General features: G+C 37.8%; 1 protein-coding gene across 2 annotated transcripts in view; it reads left to right on the top strand.

The window, feature by feature from the left end:
• Positions 1-22,840, top strand: part of EEA1 (early endosome antigen 1) — a 114,674-nt gene that overhangs the window by 5,403 nt on the left and 86,431 nt on the right. Inside the window, exons 2-3 of one of the 2 annotated variants that reach the window (XM_060656786.3) lie at positions 15,638-15,730; positions 22,574-22,699. In XM_060656786.3, coding sequence (XP_060512769.1) covers positions 15,638-15,730; positions 22,574-22,699 — 219 coding nt within the window. The remainder of the gene's footprint in view (positions 1-15,637; positions 15,731-22,573; positions 22,700-22,840) is intronic. The other variant, XM_060656787.3, reaches the window with a different exon arrangement.

Genomic DNA, 22,840 nt, shown 5'->3' with positions numbered 1-22,840 from the left:
GGTGCTGTTAGATTTGATTACCTTGTCAAAGGTCAAGGTGTAGCCCATTTTTGACTGTATAATACTATTCTTTCTTCTTTTGCCATTAGTAGGTATCTACTTATAAGACCCTGCAAATATCTTGCTCCTTATCAAAAATTTCCCTTAAATTTAGCATCCATTGTTCATTCTTTGTTGTTCATTGCCTATCTAGTCTTCACCATAATGACTGCAAAATGATGATTTTCCCACTCCAGCATTCCCTTCTCCTTCACCAATTGGTCATTGGGTTTCCCATTCCTCCTTCCCTCTCTCCCTCCCTCTCCATTTCCTTTCTGTCAGCTTCCTTTATTCTTTACTAATTTCAGTTTTTAAAAATGGTTTATAACTCATCACTGTTCTTAATTATTTTGGTGCTCTAATTGTGTCAGATTTGAACAGTGGGAGCCCATTAGGGTGGCCCTGTGTCCTTTTGACATTCTCCAATAATTTTTTTTTAACCTCTTCGCTACTTTTTGGTATAACAGTGTATTCTAAGCTCATCCATTACTCTTTCGTAGCCCTGAAAATAGCCAATTCTCTGAGGAGCTCTGTTTCTTTTAGTGGGGATCCAGATCTGGGGTAACTTTTCTTCTTGTTTATTTCAGCAGACAAATCTGACATTTTGAACTTTATTCTGTAGGCATTATGAAATCAATAAGATTTTATTAAGCAGGGGTGCCTGGCTGGCTCAGTTGTAAGAGAATGCAATACTTGGTCTTGGGGTTGTGTGTTCGAGCCCATATTGGGTGTAGAGATTACAAAAATAAAATCTAAAAAAAAAAAAAAGGTTTTATTAAGCAGTGAAATATATCTGGTATGCAAGACAGGCAAAATTTTCCTCTACCTTCTTAGGGTGTGTCTGGCTGGGCCTAAGAATTTAACTGACATAAGGCAGACTAACAGGAGAAAAGCATGCAAGTTTTATTAAAATTTTACATGTATATGAGAAGCTTCACAAGAGTATGAGGACCCAAAGAAGTGACCAGACCAGGTGTTTATACCTTGTAGACAAACAATACGTTTGTGAAGAACTGACAAGACAGTGGGTTTGGGTTAGGGGTAGTAAGTGGTGAAGAAGTAGCCAAGAAGATAAAGGTTAGTTTAAGAGGTTTGTTTATGCAGATTTCTCAGTTCCAAATTCTCTGTGTCTACTGATGAGAAAATCTTTTTTCCTCCTGGTACAGCGAGGGTGCCTGTCACATGAGAGTTTTATCTCTTGCTTTCAAAAAGAAAAAAGAGGGTCAGAGTGTTCTTATACCTGCTGTTGTAGTGCCTTTAATTAAAGATAATCAATATGCTAACCGGGCATATTTTGGAATGACATTCTGGCTTTCTTCAGGCACAGAGTTGGGAGTTAAAAAGTTTGTGGAATGAGTATGAAAGGAATGTTTTAAGGAAGAGTAATTTGTCAGTGTTGCATGTGATGGATTAAAACCATAGGAGAGTATAGGTAGAGATGAGATAGGAGAGATTTTGATATTTTAGGTGCTCAGAAATTGTAATTTACATTAGAATGACGACAGTGTGTGCAGGAAAAGGTAATGTATAAGGAAGACCTTTTGAACATATCTCTTCCTCACATGCGTAGTATGGGCCCACTGTGTGTTGTGGACACGCTGATGAGTAAAAGACATAAACCCCCGTGGAGCTTGGTGTAAGAGAAACTGTTCAAAAATCCCATAGCTGTATGGTCACGTGGGTGAGTCTTAGGAAGGAAAAGCACAGGGAGCCCCAAGAGCATACAGCAAGAGGGACCTGATCTAAACTAAGATGTTAGGGAAGGCTTCCTAGATTGGTTGCACACTTAAGTTTGATGCAGTTACTACTAATTTATGAAACACATTTTAAAAAGTGGTATTATTTTCTCTCTGTGGAGATTTATTTTTAGTGTGTTAAGAATAGCGATTGAGATACAAAAGAACCAGGGCTCGAACTAAGTTTTCTCTTCTTATCCTGGTGGTCTTTTGCTTGAGCTAAAGAGAGAGTATAATTAGTGGTTAACAGTCTGAACTCTTGAGCCAGACTGTCTAGGGTGATATTGTTTCCTAGTTATTAGCTGAGTAGCTTTGGGCAAGTTACTTGATTTCTCTGCCTCCTTAATAATAATAGTACCTGTCTCATAGGGTTGTTGTGAGGGGGTACTGAATTAATACACGTAAACGTCTCTGACAGTACCTGGCACAGAGTAACTACCTCTCTATAAATGTTAGCTGTTGCTGATGTTGGTATTTTGTTACTATATACTCCAGGTTTCTTCAAGGAACACTTTTCTTATCAATCTCCTTGTGTATGTGTGTGTGTACATGTGTGTACAGTCATTCATCATACTATTGGGCATTTATTCTGTGCAAATTGCTGGGCTTGGGGATAAAAAACTCTTGCGGAGTTTTAATGAGGGAGACAGATACTTAAATAATTACAAAGTAATTTGGAAGATGTTGGGGCACCTGGGTGGCTCAGTTGGTTAAGCCTCCAACTCTCAGTTTAGGCTCAGGTCATGATCTCACAGTTTGTGAGTTCGAGCCCCACATCGGGCTCTGGGCTGACAGTGCAGAGCCTCCTTGGGATTCTCTCTGTCTCTCTCTGTCTCTCTGTCTCTCTCTGTCTCTCTGTTTCTCTCTTCCTCTCTCTCTCTCCCTGACCTTCCCTGCTCATGTGCGCTCTCCCTCTTTCAAAATAAATAAATAAAAACTAAAAAAACCCACAATGTAATGTGCTAAGTGTTAATAGATACACAGAGGAAGAGTTTGTGAGCACAAAAGAAAGAGTAATTCTGTGAGGGGAGGGGTAGGTGGAGACTGTTGAAGGCTTTACGGACACTGGCAGTGACAGGCCAAGAGGAGCAAGGGAGAGGAGCCATCTTTAGAGATGGGGGCCAAGCAAACACAAGAGCATGAAATAGCGAGCACAGCATTAGGGGAATTGTGAACATTTCTGTATGTGGATGGGGGTAGTTATAAGAGATGAGACTGGAAAGTTTTGGTCTATATACCATAGGCGATAAGGAGCCTTGGAATTTTTTAAATGATGAAATCTGTAATAAGGAAAACCCTCCAAAAATATTTTTTCCAGGTAATCTTTATAAAAAGTAAATTGGGTAAACCACTCTTTTGTCTAAAATCTGTTGGTGACTAATCACTGCCCACAGGAGATGTCCAAACTTTTTACTTTGGCACACAAAGCCCATAATGCTCTGGTCCCTTTATAGGATTTCAGGCTCATCTCCATCTACTGCACATGCTCTGCCCCTGCCTTTCTCACCAGTTGTGTTTACCCTGTTCTCTCATCCCTTCATACCTGTGTAGAAGTGCTTCGTTATGCTCACAGTGTCCTACCATCACTTGTAGGCATTGCTCAGTTCAGATGACACTGGGACTTACTTGCCTGCTTTTTTTTTTTTTTTTTTTTTTTCCCCTCCTCTTCTCCCAAAACATCCCATACTAATTAGGAGAACAAGCTTTTGGTATTAGACTGTCATTTAAGGTCTGGGCTCCTCCACTCATCAGGGTGAGATCTTGCACAAAATTTCAGGCTCTCTGAGACCCAGTTGCTTTATCTGTAAATGGAGGATTTTATATACCTCAAGTGTTGTGGAAGGATTAAATGCAATAATGTTCATGAAGCACTCACTACAGGATCTAGCATTCAGTACACATTTAGTATTTAAGAGCTATTATACTTCAGGTCTCTAGAAAAATTTTTATGTTGTTTTTGTAATTTGTTTACTTGACTATTTGTCTACTAGACTTGAGCTCTCTTATGGTGAGGATTTTGTTTTCTTTTTTAGTGGGTAGGCTCTAAGTTGGTGTTTGATGCTTGGTGGTTTTTCACTACCATACTCTGACTACTTGGTGGCTGTGTAGAGAGGATGGCTCCATTAGGGGAGAGACTGGCTAGAGAATAATAACGTTTTATTCCTAAAATTGCTGCACATTAGAATCATTTGGAATTCTTATCCAAATTCTTCCATTGAAACAGAATTTCTGGATCTCTAGTTTTCAGTTCAGGAGATGGTTAAAGCTTGAATTTAGACAATGGCTTTGGGGATAGAGAAAGAATAGAATGATTTTCAAGAAAATTAAGGCGTAAAATTGATAGGGTTTTTGGACTTGTGAGTAGTTTGGGTAACCGAGAGGATGATGGAATGGACTAAGGTAAAGGGTAGAGGAGGAAGAAGAGCAGGTTTGGGGAGGAAGATGAATGTGAACTAGAGGTGTGGCCATCCCAGTGGAGATGTTCACGAGGCAGGTGGAAATATAGGTCCAACACACAGGAGACAAGTGGAGGCAAGTATTAGATATGTACAGATGTTGTAGAGAAGTCAAGTCAAATAAGGACAGAGAAGTGTCCACTGAATGGAACAGTTGAGTCATACCTAGTTCAGTTTCGGGAGAGTCATAGGGATAAATTGAGAAGTAAGGAAGTAGAAGCAGAGAGCACAGATTACTTCCTGAGGAATATAGAGTAGAGGAAGCAGAAACTAATTTAATATTAAATGCATGAATGAAATTTGTCATCCTTAGACCACGTTCTAATAAATGATTTTTATCTTATTTTAAAGTTTAAAAAAAATTTTTTTAATGTTTATTTTTGAGACAGAGAGAGACAGAGCATGAACAGGGGAGGGGCAGAGAGAGAGGGAGACACAGAATCTGAAGCAGGATCCGGGCTATGAGCTGTCAGCACAGAGCCCGACGCAGGGCTTGAACTCACAGACCGTGAGATCATGACCTGAGCCGAAGTCGGGTGCTTAACCGACTGAGCCACCCAGGGACCCCTGTTTTTTTGTTTTTTTGGTTTTTTTTTGAGAGAGAGAGAGAGAGAGAGAGAGAGAGAGAGAGAAAGCACAAGTGGGGGAAGGGCAGAGAGAGAGGAAGAGCAAGAGAATCCGAAGCAGGCTCCACACACCCTGCCAGCGTGGAGCCCGATGTGTGGCTTGAATCCATGAACTGTGAGATCATGACCCAAGTTGCTTAACCAACTGACCCACCCAGGTACCCCTAATGATTTTTATTTTCAAGAATTATAAACTTCAAATCAGTTTAAGTTGAAAGGGGGATTTATTGTAAAATTTCAAAGTGATCCATGAATAAGAATTGCTATACAGTTGGGTCTGACGAGAATGGTGTCAGGGACAGAGGGAGTTTTTCTCTTTGTCTCACTCTTTCATGGACCACTGGCATCATTGTGTCTCTGTGTCCATCTTCCTCATTGCTGCCTACTCAGTATGCTCAAGACCCCAAATGGTCATCTGACCACATAGTTCTACTTACTTTTCACCTTAGTTTTGTGTAGCCAACTGACTCAGTGTCTCAATTCCCAAAATCCGAGAGAAGACTAAAATGTCCTCAGCATCTTTTCTTGTTGGGTTGTGCATAGGTCTCTGGCTGGCCAAAGGTGTTCATTGACGGTTTAGTCAACTGAGGTTGGAAGTGGAGTTGGTCATATGATACTTAGGACTGTTCCTTCTAAGAGTGGTATCATGAAACACACATTTTGCATATCATTCTTCTAGAAATAAGCTTTACCATGGCTCTGAAATAGTGATAATAGTTATGATTAAGTTCATTTGGTTCTAGGAATAAAGGATCCATCAGCTTAGCTCAAAAATAGCATAGTAGTGGTTATAAGGATGCATTTGGCAATAAGATGGAATTTCATAGAATTTCAAAACCAAACATTTAATATGGTGCTGAGCCTCTCAGACACTTTTACTGGAAGGCTTTGAAGGCTCTAAGGCAGTGCTATTCGGAACTTCATGACAGGGCTTTATAGATTATCACTCTAGAGTTGAGCTATTAAAGGACTCAGTAACTCTTCATATATTTGTGTCCCCTATATCTATCTACTTTTGATTTTGCTCTCAGCTAATTTTCTTACCCTCTATTCTAGTTTTTTTTTTTTTCTTCATGGCTTCTACATACTCAGAGTCTATGGTCTTTTGAAACCTTAGCTGGTTTATAGCTTTGATTTGCTGAAGTCTTTCATGTACTTTTACTTTATCTCCTGACTACACTGTTTATCTATTTAGTGCCAGTTTATGTGGCTAATTGATCACTTTTCTTCATGGTTTGCAGTTCAAAGGCCTAATAAGCATGGAACTCAGCAGTAGTTCATTCTTGGTATTGGGGTGCTTTTTTTTTTTTTCTTTTTTTCTTTTTTTTCTTTTTTTTGCCACTCGGCCATGTTATTGGCTGCTAGCTAGCTTGTGAATATTTGCTATCTGGTCCAGGTGATCACATCTTTTGTCATGGCAGTAGACATGGGGTCATATAACCTGGCTGTCTTGGACTGTATTCTCAACCTGGGCTATGGTAGGATAGTTTACTTTAGGATGGAACCGTGGCCATTGCCTGTACTATGATTGATTGACATATTTAATACAATAACATGAATAATTTAGTTGCACTGACATCTGTTTAAGTGTTGCATGGACTGTAGCAGTAGTTGAAATTTAAAACCACCCTTTCCCCCGTCATTTCAGTTTTTAATATCAGACTATGGCTAAGTTTTACATAAATATGCTAATATAAAAGTTTTTAGAGTTTCATTGATACTTTATTTGGACTTTATTGGCTAAATAATATTTGGAAAATGTATTAAGAATTTCTGTCTTTATACAGTGCTATGTCAGAATACATTGTCTTGTGAGATGGATTAAATGGTAAATCATATTGAGTCAGATCTCTGATAAGGAAGTATGCATTTATTTTGTCCTGTGAAACATTTTTTTAATTTAACCTCATATCTGCTTGTACCTTTTGAATGTTTGAAGCAATGATCTAGTTTTAAAATAAAAATATTTAAAAATAATAAAATATGTTTCTGGTTATGAAAATAAACCATGTATATCATAGAAGTTTGAATATATCAGAAAAGGAAAATTGAGAAGCAACAGGGCTATAGCATTGTGGATGGTTTAACATTAAGAGCACAAGCTTTGAAGTCAGATGGAATCCCAGCTTTATGCATTATTACATTAAAAAATACATTTTTTAATGTTTATTTTTGAGAGAGAGAGAGAGAGAGAGACAGTGTAAACAGGCAGGGGGCAGAGAGAGAGGGAGACAGAGAATCCGAAGCAGGCTCCGGGCTCTGAGCTGTCAACACAGAGCCCAATGTGGGACTCATACTTGCGAACTGTGAGATCATGACCTGTGCCGAAGTTGGACACTTAACCGACTGAGCCACCCAGGCGCCCCAGTGTGTTATTATATTTGTAAGCTTAGCTGACAATTTATTTAACTTTCTTTAACTGTATTTCCCCCCTTGGCTAAATGGGAACAATCCCTTTGACTTTATTCAAGGATTGTTAAAAGCATTAAATGATATAGTGTAGACAAAGTGCTTGGCATTATGCCTGTCATAGAGGTTATATGTTAGCTATTGTTAATAGAAAGATAGAATATTTCATTTAGCAGATGACCGATTGACATTTTTTTAGTATAAAATTCAAGTTTCTTACTTGCATCATTTTAAAAATGCAAATAATCTAGAAGAAGTAGATACTCTGAGCTTTACAATAAGATTCATGGGTTATTTTGATTTTGTTAAATTTTTGAGTATAAAAGCACCTGGGCAAGTAGAGAAATCCCTGAATTTGAATCAGAAGACTTGAGTTCATGTTCTCTATCTCTGCAGTCAGTGTGATCTTAGGCAAATCATGGAGTTTCTCTTGACTTCACTTTCCTTATCTGTCCACTGAGGGCATCATCACCTAGGCAATTTCTAAAGTGCTTCTCAGGGTAAGCCTGTTACTTGAAAACCAAAAGAGTACCAAGATTTTGAGTCTGCAGATCATTTGCAGCCCTGAGGTAGCATTTTAAGTGTTATATAACAAATCAAAATAACTTTTAACCTATTTTCTAGCATCTTTGCTAAGGAAAAAAAAAACTGTCTTTAGAGCAAGAATTCAGTGATAAAATTTGATAACTCGTGTAAGGTTACTGTCACAGCACTGCCATGTAGTAGTTTTCAGAAGATAGTAGGTCCCCTTCTCTACTGAGATCTTCCTTGCCCCCAGCATGCAGCCCTTTATAAGTATCTCAGATGCAAGTAAGGGACATTCATTACAGTAGATGCTTTGATGCAGCACCTAGATCTTCCTTTAAGATGGAGTCACATTCCCCTAGCTGCCTGGAGTCATGGCTGCCGATGGCTCTTGGCTGCATCCTTCTCTGGGAGTTGCCCTAACAGAAAGAAGCTGCCTGATCCAAGATTATGTCCCTTTCCTGGAAACAGCCTGTACTTCATTACTGGTTGATGTGGAGAATACAAAGAATCCTCCTCTTGCCTTGGTTAGGGACTTCTGTGAAGGACCATCCAGCTTTAGGACTCTTGGTGGGATTAACTAAGGCCACTGTTGTAATTGTGCTACTGATTAGCGCTGTTCGTATGCTTTCTCTGCCCCGTCATATTGCCCCTGTGCCCGTACGGGTGTTCTTGGGAGCATTGCCCAGTAAAACTGCTTGTAGTTTTCAGGGCCTCAGAGTCTGTTTCCTTGGGAGCCCAGATTATGAATCATCTGCTATTTGGATAGTGTGTCTTAGAGATTTTTGTGTCATAAAACATGATTATATTCAGGATGGATTTTAATTTTATTATCTTTGTGTTCTACTTCTTTAAACTGATCCTCTATAGATCTCTTAGAAAAGGAATCTGTACTCAGTAGATTAGAATTTGTTAGATTCTAAAGTACCATGCAAGACTATTTGCTGGGATTTTAAGTGTGGCACACTGATGCTCTGTTCGGGAGGTTTTATTATCAGCACCATTCCCAGTTCCCTCAACAGATTTTAAGACTTAAAGAATGAAAAGTGGCTTCTTCTTTTTATTTTTGTAATGTTTATTTATTTTTGAGAGAAAGAGACCAGTGTGAGTGGGGTAAGGGCAGAGAGAGAGGGAGACACAGAATCTGAAGCACGCTTCAGGCTCCGAGCTGTCAGCACAGAGCCTGACGTGGGGCCCGAGCTCATGAACTGTGAGATCATGACCTGAGCTGAAGTTGGACGCTATCCGACTGAGCCACCCAGGTGCCCTGAAAAGTGGCCTCTTCTTAAAACTAGATTTTGAACCCTATTTTGGTATATTTTTGTGTCTGCCTATCTGTATTTTTTGAATCAAAACACTTGATACTCTAAATTTGCTTCAAATATATAGCTCAATTGTGATTATATGTTAGATATTTAAAAAATGTTGGATATTAAATACTTTTACTCCTTTACTTAATATTGACTTAATTGTATGATGTCTGTAAGCCCAATTTAGTTACTAATAACTTATCTGTAATTAGTTTTAATAGTCTCAGTCTCTTACTGATTTGACTGCCTTTTTCTTTTTCTTTTTCTTTTTTTTTCTTTTTGACTGGCTGCTTTTGAGAGATGTTACTTTCACATAACCATTAATAACTGGTAAAAGTTTTAGAGTTTTGAAAGTGTCCATAAGAAAGCAAAGTATATATAGAGATTGGAAATATAGTTGATTGTTTCTGTGTTTTTCTTCCTGTTTATTTTGAGAGAGAATGAGGGAACACAGGGGAGGAGCAGAGAGAAAGAGAGAGAGAATCCCAAGCAGGCTCCTTGCTATCAGCACAGAGCCCCACATGGGAATTGATCTCATGGGCCATGAGATCATGACCTGAGCCAAAAAGGAGCTGGAAGCTTAACTGACCGAACACCCAGGCGCCCCTGGACGTGCTTTTAAGTTAGCCAATTTAGGACTCAAATGAATCATGGAATGAGAATTTTAGAGCTGGAAGGACCCGTGATCTTGTCCTGTCCCTGTAATTCTTCCTTGAAGAAGTTGAGATTAGAGAAATTGTCTTGATGGGGATCAGACAGATGACCAAGAAATATTTTGGTTAGTAGAGAGAATATTGAATTGGGACCTGGGAAACCTGTTTTAATTGCAACTTTACCATTACCAGAGTGATGTCAATCAAGTAAGCTTAGTTTCTAGGGCTAGTTTCATCATCTATGAAGTGATACAATTGGAATATAATTTCTGAGATGTTTTCCAATTTTTAAACTTTGTTTCTCGTCTTAATGATATGAATGACTACTATGTACAGTATATCTACCAAATGCTAGGCAGTGTTTTAAACATTTTAAGTGTATTATTTCATGTAATTCTTACAACAGTTCTGTGAGGCTGACATTATTAGTTCCACTTTACAAATGGGAATTTGGGGCTTAGAGAAGTTAAATAAATCTACAAAGCTTCTTAGTGGGTAACTGGAATGAATGCAGATCTGTGAGACTCCGGCTTCTGTATTCTGAATCACTATTCCTAGATTTAGGTGGACTTTTGCTTTTGGAACACTTAATAGGCACTGCTGAAAATAGGAGCCAGTTGCATTAGGTAAATATATGCTTCTGACACCCGTCTCTGGCATAGGGTAGTATTGTGTGTCAGTATGTTAGCCAGGAAAGACTTAGGATTCAGAAGTATATTGTGTGTTAGTACCTAGGAAATTTTGGAGAGGATTGAAATTAGATACAACCGGGGGATAGCCTCTTAGAAGCCCCTTTGAAAGACAAATTGAATAGGAATTGCACTCAATTTAGCATTAATAATTTAACAACATGAGTGATTGTATTTGCTTACTCATTAAAGTTGTAGGATGGTTCCAGGTTAGGTGGAATTGCTCACATTTCAGAAAGTAGGAATTGTTCTCAGTTCAAAGCTGATGAAAATGAGTTAGTTAAATGTGGTATGTTGGCAAAGAAGCTTGCCATTTTTAAAAATTATTTATTTATTTATCTTAAGTAACCTCTCCACCCAGCACGGGGCTGGAACTCATGACCCCGAGATCAAGAGTCACACACTCTACCGATTGAGCCAGCCAGATGTCCTGAGAAGCTTACTATTATTGTATGTGGTTGTATGATGGATAGAGAAGCTTCCGTGAAGTCATTGGTACCATAAGTTTTCTAGGTCATATTATTGCAAAAGTCTGAGTAAGCTTTCTTCCTTCAGGATATATTCTGTTTTAAGAAGGCAGAGAAATAAGAAGGAAGTTTCAGGACAAAAAAAAAGTAATTAGCAAAAATGAATTATGAAACAAGTTTAAAGGTGTTAGAATTATAATGGAGATGAGAATATAGAGTATTAGTGACCATTTTCAAGGTTGAAGACTTAGAGCAAGTAAGAAGGACTTAAGAGACAAATTTTACGTGAAGTTTGAGGCTGACAGCCAGGAGTTAGAATTAGGAATACAGGAGGTGTGAAATGAAAAGTAGAAGGACCCCTCCCTAGGGAACACTGGTAATAGTGTCTTTGTATTTTTCCACAATTTTCTGACGCATATATCCATTAATATTATACAGATATGATCATAGTCTTCATATTGGGTTTTAATTTTTTTCACTTAATATAGTTTGGAGATCTTTAAGTACCAGCACTTTCAGAACTACTTCTTTTATTATTTGTTTATTTTTAATAACTACGTTATATTCTATGGATTAGCAAAATATGGCTAGTCCCCTGTTCTTTCCTTTTACTCCCTAGGCTTCTTGGGCTTACTTAGGTCTGTTTACTAGGACTATTTTTGGCAAACTTGATAAAAGATTTTTTTGGTGGTGGTAGTAGGGTTATGTAGTTATATCTTTGACTTGCTTACTTTTCTGGGAAGGTAAATCCCAGAAGAAAAGCCACCTCTACTCTGGAAAAATAAAGGATACAGAAATGGGGAAAATGTAGTTCTTGGGAGGTACAGCTTTTGTTTCCAGTGCTTTTGAGGATGGGTTCACTAGTTTTAAAACCTCTTGTGGGATGAAACTGTTGAAATGTTGATGGGTCAAAAATGAATTGCTAGTTTTATACAGTTCTTTATATTAAGTATGTAATTTAAAGGCTCTTTAACTTTTTCACCATTCAGCTCCCTTCTTTTTTTCTCAGATGCAGGAGTTGTCATCAGATCCAGATACCTGACTTTTATTTATAAATTCATGTCTCAAGCATACCATTTTGGGAAAGAATCTTACTATGTTTTTTAGAGTAGGGTAGATAATAGATGATAGAATCGTTAAAACATGAGAATCTTATGGATTTTAAATGAACACAATAAAGACAGACTCTGGATAAGTTTGGAACGTTTTAGAAGGTTACATTTTGGGAAAATGTGACAGGAATGTGGATCATCTATTGAGGTTTGCTTCTTTTTTTTTTTTTTTCTTTTTAATATCAAGAAAAGTTTCACTGTAAAAGTAATTTGACTATGGATCTAAAATTCCGAAAAAAAAAAAAAAAAAAATGAGCAACACCAAAACCTGAAAAACTAAAAACCAAAATATCCATAACTGTTTTGCTACAGAAATCATTATTTATATTTTGGGATATATATCCTTTGAATCTCTCATATGAATAGTTTTTGTACACAATTATAATTACAGTGTGTATGTTTTCTTATTTTTCTGTGCAGCTTTTATAATCATTTTAATGGATGAATTTCAAAGTAGTATCACTTTTTCCTTACTTGGCATTTTATATTAAATATTTAATAGTTATGAATAGGATGTTTGCTTGTTGAGACAAATGTGTAGTGAATTGCTCTCAGTCTTGGGTGCTTACAGTGCATCTCAGTGGAGATGTCCAGCAGAGAAGCAGTATGGTTTAGTGATGATGAGCTGGTTTGCTCAAGTTAAAATCCTTTCTTCCATTAATTAGCCATGTGACTTTGGGCAAATTACTTATTTCCACACCTCATTTCTCTCGTGTGAAATGGAAATAATGATAGTATGTACCATTAATGTTTTTTGCTGAGGATTATTAAGTTAGTTGTTGTGCTCTGAATCTTGCCCAGTGTTTGACTAGATTTTCAGTTCCTTTAAGGTAACATCTAGATAGTAATGAATGATGATGTTAGAGAAGAAAAAGAAGAAGACCTTTAATCCTCCAGATTGTATGTATCATTGGGATGGAATATCAAGTATTAGAGACAGATTGGTAATGGTTGGCATGGATGGCAGATGGATGGGCTGTGTTGATCTTTTTAACAACCCTCAAATGATTGTAGTTTAGTTGGTGTAGTAGAGAGAGCAATGCAAGAGGAATCAGAAGATTAGCATTTTAGATTTTTTTTTTAAATTTATATTCAAGTTAGTTAACATACACTGTAGTCTTCACTTCAGGAGTCGAACCCAGTGATTCATCTCTTACAAATGATACCTGGTGCTCATCTGAAAAGTGTGCTCCTTAATGCCCGTCACCCATTTGAAATCCCCCCACCCCCTTCCAGCATCTCTCAGTTTGTTCTCTGTATTTAAGAGTCTCTTATAGTTTGCCTCTCTCTGTTTTTATCTTAGTTTTCCTTCCTTTCCCCTAGTTCATCTGTTTGTTTTTTATATTCCATTGATGAGTGCAATCATACAGTATTTGTCTTTCTCTGACTGACTTATTTTGCTTAGCATAATACACTCTAGTTCCATCCACGTTGTTGCAAATAGCAAGATTTCATTCATTTTGATTGCTGAGTAATATTCAATTGTATATATATATACACCACATCTTCTTTATCCTTTCATCCATTGATGGACATTTGGGCTCTTTCCACACTTTGGCTATTGTCCGTAGCACTGCTATAAACACTTGGGTGTATGTGCCCCTTTGATGCAGCGCTCCTGTATCCTTTGGATAAATATCTAGTAGTGCAATTGCTGAGTCATAGGGTAGTTCTATTTTTAATTTTTTGAGGAACCTGCATACTGTTTTCCAGAGTGGCTGCACCAATTTGTATTCCCATCAACAGTGCAAAAGGGTTCTCCTTTCTCCACATTCTTGCCAACATCTGTTGTTGCCTGAGGTGTTAATTTTAGCCATTCTGACAGGTGTGAGGTATTATCTCATTGTGGTTTTGATTTGTATTTCCCTGATGATGAGTGATGTTGAGCGTCTTTTCATGTGTCTGCCATCCGGATGTCTTCTTTGGAAAAGTGTCTATTCATGTTTTCTGCCCATTTCTTCTCTGGATTATTTATTTTTGGTGTGTGTGTTGAGTTTTGTAAGTTTTTTATAGATTTTGGATACTAACCCTTTATCTGATATATATCATTTGCAAATATCTTCTCCCATTCCATAGGCTGCCTTTTAGTTCTGCTAATTGTTTCCTTTGCTGTGCAGAGAAGCTTTTTATCTTGATGAGGTCCCAATAGTTCATTTTTGCTTTTGTTTCCATTGCCTCTGGAGATGTGTCAAGTAAGAAGTTGATGTGGCTGAGGTCAAAGATGTTGCTTCCTGTTTTCTCCTGTAGGATTTTGATGGTTTCCTGTCTCACATTTAGGTCTTCCATCCATGTAGAATTTATTTTTGTGTGTGGTATAAGAAAGTGGTCCAGTTTCATTCTTGTGCATGTTGTTGCTGTCCAGTTCTCCCAGCACAATTTGCTAAAGAGACTGTCTTTTTTCCATTGGATGCTCTTTTCTGCTTTGTTGAAGATTAGTTGACCATACATTTGTGGGTCCATTTCTGGGTTCTCTGTTCTGTTCTGTTGGTCTCCGTGTCTGTTTTTGTGCTAGTACCAAACCATCTTGATGATTACAGCTTTGTAATATAGGTTAAAGTCTGGGATTGTGATGCCTCTGGCTTTGGTTTTCTTTTTCAACATTACCTTGGCTATTCGGCATCTTTTCTGGTTCCATACAAACTTTAGGATTGTTTGTTCTAGCTCTGTGAAGAATTTTGATGGGGATTGCATTGAATAAGTAGATTGCTTTGGGTAATATTGACATTTTAAGAATATTTGTCCTTCCAATCCATGAGCATGGAATATTTTTCCATTTCTTTGTGTCTTCTTCAGTTTCTTTCATAAGCTTTCTAGTTTTTAGTGTACAGATCTTTTACCTCTTTGGTTAGGTGTATTCTTAGGTATTTTATGGTTTTTGGTGCTATTGTAAATAGGATCGATTCCTTGATACCTCTTTCTATTTTGCTTCATTATTGGTGTATAGAAATGCAACCGGTTTCTGTACATTGATTTTTTATATCCTGCAACTTTGCTGAATTCATGTATCACCTCTAGCAGTTTTTTGGTGGAGTCTGTCAGGTTTTCCATGTAGAGTATCATGTCATCTGCAAAGAGTGGAAGTTTGATTTCTTTGCCAACTTGGATGCCTTTTATTTCTTTGTGTTGTCTGCCTGCTGAGGCTAGGACTTCTAACACCATGTCGAACAAAAGTGGTGAGAATGGACATCCCCGTTGTGTTCCTGATCTTAGGGGGAAAGCTCTCAGTTTTTCTCTAAGGTCTTCTTTCTGATTTTTGTTAACAGTACAATCTTGAGAAGTCTTTTAGCCACTTTGAATCTGTTTTCTCATCTCTAGAGATAACATTTACCCTTCCTCTCTCAGAGATGTCATTATGACTAAAGTGAGTTGAAGACTATAAGGCACTATATACAAATGTAAACTTTTTATTAATTTAGAAAGACTAAAAATGAGAGAATGCATACAGAGACCTTGATACGGTATTGGGCACACTCTGCAATGAAGGATAGCTGCTAGTGGTATTTGTCTTCTTTTATGTGTAAGGCTAGCCCTGTTTACTGTTTAGATTATTAAGTAGTTTATGAATATATTATTAATACCTACTTTGATTTTTTTTTTCTCTCTTCTCTGTTTCAGACTCCTGGGAGAGTTGGCTCTCAAGGTTCTGATTTAGACTCATCAGCTGCTCCTATAAACACAGTGGATGTCAATAATGAAAGCTCTTCAGAGGTATGGAAATAATAATTTGGCAATAAAATTTGGTATTATTAAAGGAAAACGAGCAGAGGCTTGAAGTAGTGGTCAGTAATTTAAACTTTCATAGGAAAGGTCTCATCCTTCTTACAAACTGGAATATGACTTTTGAATCACACTTCTAGAAAAATACGGTGTTTAGTTCTAAGACTAAGAAAGTGTATATTAAAATTGAAAATTCATATTGTTGATTTGTCTTCATTGCTAATGTCATCTGAACTTAAGGAAGATTCTGACATCTGTTTATAAAAATTACCAATTAATTAGTGTTTGTACTGGCATGAACTACTGAGTTAATAAAAAATTAGATAAACTTATCTATAAAGTTTATACATTACTTGCTGTCTTTACAACTTTGCAAGAACTTTTATCTTTCATAGTTTATTAAAAAGTAATGGGGAAAGTAAGAAAGAACTCAATTTTTTTGAGAAGTTAGCCTTAGTATTTGCTTTATTATGATTAATTATTTTTAACAAACATTGTTTGCTCATTATAGAAAAATGAGAAAAGGGAAGAGAAGAACATAAAAACCACCAATAATGTCCTTAAGATATGGATGCACTCACATTCTGCTCTGACAGTTTTTGTCACTTGCCCCTTTCTGGGCCCAGTTGTACTGCCTACCTAGTTCCCCTTTTCTGTGCTCCCCTTTCCACACCTGTTTGCTGGTGAGTCTGTTTTCTGTCTTGTGTATTTCTGATTTTGTCTCTATGCATTCATCTTCCTGTTTTGTCTCTTTCTGGCCATCTGATTTCATGTATATGGGTATTAGCCTTGAGAAGATCTAAAAGACCATGAAAGTGAGAATAAAAGTATCAGTTGAATTTTATTAAGAGCAAGTTTAATTGTTGACCTCAGTTGGATCAAAAAAAAAAAAAAAAAAAAAGAGTCTCTAGTGCGTAGTGAGCAGTGCCTGGTGATCCTGCTGTATTTTCTTCTTAGGGTCATTTTCCTACTCTTTGAGATAGTTTTACTGTCTTCTATATCCTCACATCTCTCATGTGTGCTCCCCTCTCCCATCTTCCCTCAGTCACCTTCTATATCATAGGAAGTATTGGCTGAATGTCCAAAGCTATACTTGGCACCTTTGTTCTCTCTTTTTTAGTACACAGAAAACAGTTCCTTTTCTTATCAAATTTCAATCCATTCTCTTGTGTTCTGGATTCCATTCTCTCACATTCTCATTTTATTTTCTGTCCCTCCTGCCACTAGTTTTTACCCATGTCATGAATTATTCTTATTGGCATATAATACTGCTCTATAGGTTCATATGCCCAGTGCTTGGGTACATATTTGTCAAGGTCTTGGGTGATCTCTATTTCTCTCTCTGTCTCTCTCTCTCTCTGTCTCTTTCTATCAGTCTCTCTTTCAGTTTGTTTCCCTTTTACCTTGGCATCCACTTTGTACAAACCCTAGGTTTTAACTCTGTGCCCTTAGCAGCCATCTATATGGAATTTGAAATGTCTCTGGGACTTTAAAGAAATAGTCAGAAGAGCGCCTGGGTAGCTCAGTCCATTAAGCGTCCCACTCTTGATTTTGGTCCAGGTCATGATCTCACAGTTTGCGAGACTGAACCCATGTCAGGCTTGGTACTGACAGTGAAGAACCTGCTTGAGATTGTTTCTCCCTTTCTCTCTGCCCCTCCCCTCCTCAAAATAAAAAACTTAAAAAAGAAATAGAAATAAAGCAATGCCTTGCTTTATTCATATGATATTTATGTCATATTTTATTATTTAAGATAATGTGTAATATTGTCTTCGTATGGGCTGTTATAAGAAAAGTGCTATAGACTCAGTGGCTTAAACAACAAACATTTACTTCTCAAGAGTTCTGGAGGTTGGGAAGTTCAAGATCAAGGCAGATTCTGTGTCTGGTGAGGGCCTGCTTCCTGGTTTATAGGTGGCCATCCTCATATTGCTGAAGGGGCAAGAGAGCTGTCTGAGATCTTTTACAAGGGCACTAATCACATTCCTGAGGGTTCCACCCTTCTGACCTAATCACCTCCCTAAAACCCCATCTCCTAATACCATCACATTGGGAGTTAGGATTTCAATATAACTTCAACATAATTCCAATATGAGGATACACATTCAGTTTATATCAGACATGTAATGTGTATAATATGTAATGTAATAAGTGATTTTTTATATCCTTCAGTTATCACCAGGATGGTTGTTCAGAGTATTTAGTATAATGAATCGCCAGAAGCAAATGTCTTTGTTCACTCTTTATCCCTGTCTAGTCTGGCTTCCATCCTTAGTACCCACTAAACTACTCATTGATGACCCGCATTTTCCTGCTCCTTTGGCTAGAGAGGGCAGGTTTTTTTGTAAGCGCTCACTGAAGTTTCCAGGTTGCCAGCTTCTCCGGCACCCAGTCTGGAATATATGATGCAAAAGAAAACCCAGAGTATTCATCATTGTATCAGTGCTTGGATCCCAAGATCCTTAGCTGGTCTTCCTTCTCTTCACCTTTCAGAGTTTTCTTATGTTTGTTTTATATATAATGTCTAGGGATGTTAGGTGTGCTCAAGAGGAAGAATAGGGAAAAGTGTATCTATTCCTTTCTGTCTGCAACTGGAAATCTGACCACTTTAAAAGTTGGATTATTTCTCTTTTTATTATTGAATTGTAAGAATCATTTATCTACTCTGGGTGCAAGTCTTGTCGATAGTTTGATTGCCTCCTATTTGCCCTGTTGGCTAGGGAAGGATTCCTGTCCTGGGCTCACAGGGACGGCTGAACATAAACTAACCTGACACTGGACAGATGAAGTCAACAGCAGTTTATTATTCAAAAGACTCATGGCCCAGGAGGACACTGTATGCCATGAAGGGCCATATGAGGATTGGACTCGGGAACAAAATGAACAACCACGGGCTGAGAGAGGCAAGGTTTATAGTATCAAGAGGATGAGGTGCCCCTTGGTTCCTGGAGCATATGATTGGCTTGTTAGAATAATTCTGTGGGCTGACAGGGAACTGAAACCTGCTGTTTAGGCATATGGAGGCTCTGTGAAGAGGAGGGGTGTTTGACTGCAGGCCCCTATTTGTGGGAGCAGAGTGGGGAGGGAACTTGTAGTTAGGCCACGTGAAGCTCTCCCCTCGCCTGTTGACAAAGGAGTGCATAATACTGGGTCTCAATTTTCGACTTTACACCACAATCAGATATATGTGATGTTATGTTTTTTTCTTAGTCTGTGGTTTGCTTTTCATTTTGTTCATGGTGTCTTTCAAAGAGAAGTTTTTAATTTTGGTGAAGTCCAGTTTGTCAGCCTTTTCTCTTATGGATAGTGCTTTTTGGGTCGTTCTATGAATTTTTTTGCCTAGCTCAGTGTCATAGAGGCTTTCTCCTATGTTTACCAATGGTACTTAAAAAAATTCATTTTAATGTGTATATTTAAGTCTGTGGTTTCTTTTAAAATATTGTGTATGGTATGGGATAGTGGTTGAGGTTCATTTTTTCCATATGGATATGGAAACCACAGCTTTTTATATAGTTGTTTCAGTACTATTTGTTGAAATGTTACCTTTTCCTATTGAATTAAATTTTTGCTTTTGTGGGAAATCAATTGACCTTATATGTGTGGTTCTGTTTCTTTATGCTCTTTGATCCAGGCATACAGATTTCCCGCTTTTAAGGTGTGCCAAGTTTTTTCTTATCTCTGGACATCTGTATGCTGATCCCCATGTCTTACCTGTTCTTTTACTTTTCTGCCTGGTTAATATCTTATTATCCTTCAGGTCTCATTACAGATAATTACTTTTTCAGTAAACTTCACTTGACTCACATGTAGGATAGATGCTTATTCCATGTGCTTCTGGGGAATTGTATTTCCTATCCTTTTGATAATGATTATTCTGAGATACACTTATTTATCAAATATCTATTGTTGTCAGACGCTGTTCTGGATGCTGGAGATATGACAGTGAGTAAAATAGTCAACAATCTTTATCCTGGTAGGGGCACCTGGGTGGCTCAGTTGGTTAAGCGTCCGACTTCCACTCAGGTCATGATCTCGCTGTACGTGAGTTGGGCCCTGCGTCTGGCTCTGTGCTGACAGCTCAGAGCCTGGAGCCTGCTTTGGATTCTGTGTCTCCCTCTCTCTGCCCCTCCCCTGGTCTTGCTCTGTCTCTCTCTCTCTTCCTCTCTCAAAAATAAATAAACATTAAAAAAAAAACCTTTATCCTGGTAAAGCTTATATTCTTTTAGGTGGAAATAGGCAAAAACCCCCAAAACATACGAAAACGGACAGAGGGAAACAACTGGTGTTATTGAGAAAAATAAAGCAGGGAAGGAGGCATAAGAAGTGTTTTGGGTGGTTGCAATTTCAAATAGGATTGTCAGGGAAGACTTCTCTGAGAAGGGCATAGCTCAGGAAGAACTGAAAGAAGTGAGGAAATGAGTCATGTGGGTTTCTGGAACAACCATGTTTCATTCATGTGGAACAAGTGGAAAGTCTCTGAGGTAGGAGCATGCTTGGCATGTTGAAAAACGAGCAGGGAGGCTAGTGTGGCTCCAGCACAGTGAGTGAAGAGAGTTGGGGTCTGTGAGCTAATCAGGTCCACCTTATGCAGGGCCTTTCAGGCCTTTGTACAGACTTTGGTTTTTACTGCTGATGAGATGGGAAGCCATTGGAGAGTTCTGACAAGGGAAGTGACAAAACTTGTTTACATCTTTATAGGATACATTCTCACTGCTGTGTGGAAAATAAACTGTTCGTGGAGTTAGGATAGAAGCAGAGAGGCTGTTGAAAGGCTGTTGCAGTGATCCCTGTGCGGTGTGAGACTGATTTGCGACAGGGTGGTTAACAGTGGAGGTCCTGAGGGTCTAAATATAGTTTGAAGGCGGTTCTACTGGGATTTTCTGATTCGTGTGCTCTAAAATGTAATTACTTTCTTTCATAACTTTTTCAAGAAGCCTGTAAGCTTCCTGAGGATGGGACTTTGTGCCTTATTTTATCATTTTGTTCTCAGTACCATAGAATAATGGCTGGAACACAGTAATCACACTTGGTACACACATTTTGAGTGAATGATTGAATATTGTATGTGGAAACTTACAGTGAAGAAACTAGTAAAGTCAAAGGCAGAACAAAGCTATCATGGCAAAAAAAAAATATGCAAATGATGCATTCTTTTAAGGAATTACTATTCTGTGGTTCCAGCACTTTGGACTGTGGTTGCCTAGAAGACAACTCTTTCATCAGTAAAAAGAGAAAACAACAAAGAAAGAATTCACGTTCCTCACTTTCATCCTCTGGCTAATCTCCTTTAAGGGTTGTTAACAAAAGGAATTAATGATATTAATCATTGCTAACATTTATTGAATGTTTTCTTTGTATCAGATGCTATGATAAGCACTTTGCATGTACTATCTCATTTAACTTTCATGAGACCCCCCCCCCCCCCATATGAAGTAGGTGTTACTGTTACCCCATTTCACAGATGAGGAAATTGAAGGTCATGTAGTCTACTAAGAGTGGTGTGAATCCAGGATTCGAAGCCTAGCTCTTAACTACTGCCCTGCCTGCCCTCCCACTTCGGGTCCTTATTTACAGTCATCCTCTCCTTTGTTATATCCTTAGTGACATTAGTGACTCAAGGAACATCCAAGTCTCCCAGTTTTTAATGTTTTCAATGCTAGTGATCTTTATTAATTTTTTCTAGCTACTCAAGTTCATGGCAGTACCTTCCATCTTATGCAGTAGAATAGTTCACCTGAGATGTCAAAACTGTATCTTTCCATTCTTACACAACTACCTGTCTTCTCAAAAATTTTCTCATGTTCTTACTACTTCTTTGGCCTTGCTGAATATTTCAGGTTTTTAATTCCTATTTTCTGGTCTTTCAACCTTTCCTGGCTTCATTTCCTTTCCTCTCTAACCATACATCTAATGACAGAATATTTATTGAACAACGCCTTATGACTAGACTAAGCATTTTATGTACTTCATGATAACTCTAGAGGAATAGGTACTAACATTAACCCCATTTTATAGATGAGGAAGTTGACGTTTAGCAAAGTAAAGTAACTTCCTTAAGTCATATAGTTAGCATTGGTTGAGTCTCAAATCCACATTATTTTTGACACAAAAACTCATGGCGTTTATAACCTATTGTCCTTCACTACACTCTCCATTTTATTCACTTTCCAATACCCTCAGTTCCTCTGTTCTCTTATCCCTCTACTTTCCTGTCTGACAAAACATTAAACCATAGATCAGTGTAATGGCCTACATTTTAAAATACAGATACTGTTAGGAATAGGGAATTGGGGAGATTGACTTAAAATGGTTTTATTTGGTTCATAAATTTAGAAGGAAGAGTCCCCTACTGGGAATTACGGCTATGGGCAAATATGGGGTCTTAGGCTAGTGGATTATGGTAAAGACTAAAAATTGCTTTCATTGTAAGAACTTTTTTTGTTGAGAACATGATGTCGCATAAAGCTATTTGTTATAACTGCCTGTCATTTCTTGATCGAAAATAAAAGCTAACTTGCCAATAATGGCCCTTAGATAAGTAAGGACAGACTGTCATAAACAAAAAGAATAATAATATTCCAACTAAAGCAACTGGTAATTGTAATAAAATTGAACCAATGGGAATTTCCAGCATAAGGATGGGAGCTACTTTTAGACGTCCTACTTTGAATAGATCTTTCAGTTTTTGTATATAGTTACTACTTGAAAATTTCCCTTATGTATACTAAAAAGAGATGTACTAATTATTTTCCTGTTATGTCTGTTTTCATTGTCTGTATTTTGTTTTATAAATAACTTTTTATGTATATCCTCCTAAAAGTTGTTATTTCACAGGGTTTCATCTGTCCATTATGTATGAAAAGATGTATAACTGCTAGTGATTTGTCGGAGCATTACCAGCAAGTGCACGCTGAAAATGAAACAAGAGGACAGGAACTTCTTAATGACTCCAGTGTTACTGTGGGTCCTGTATATTTTGCTTTAGCAGCTTGGTTATGGTTGCAGAATAGCTTTGTTTTTCCTTGCCTTGGTGTTGCTTAACTTTTTCTGCTACAAAGGGAATATGGATTGCTTTAATCATGCATGCTTAAAAGAAGGTTC

The sequence above is a fragment of the Panthera onca genome, chromosome B4, assembly GCF_046562875.1.
Source record: "Panthera onca isolate mPanOnc1 chromosome B4, mPanOnc1 haplotype 2, whole genome shotgun sequence".
In the NCBI taxonomy this organism is placed as follows: Eukaryota; Metazoa; Chordata; class Mammalia; order Carnivora; family Felidae; genus Panthera; species Panthera onca.
Note: the sequence above shows the minus strand (reverse complement) of the source record. Positions and strands in the feature narration are given on the sequence as shown.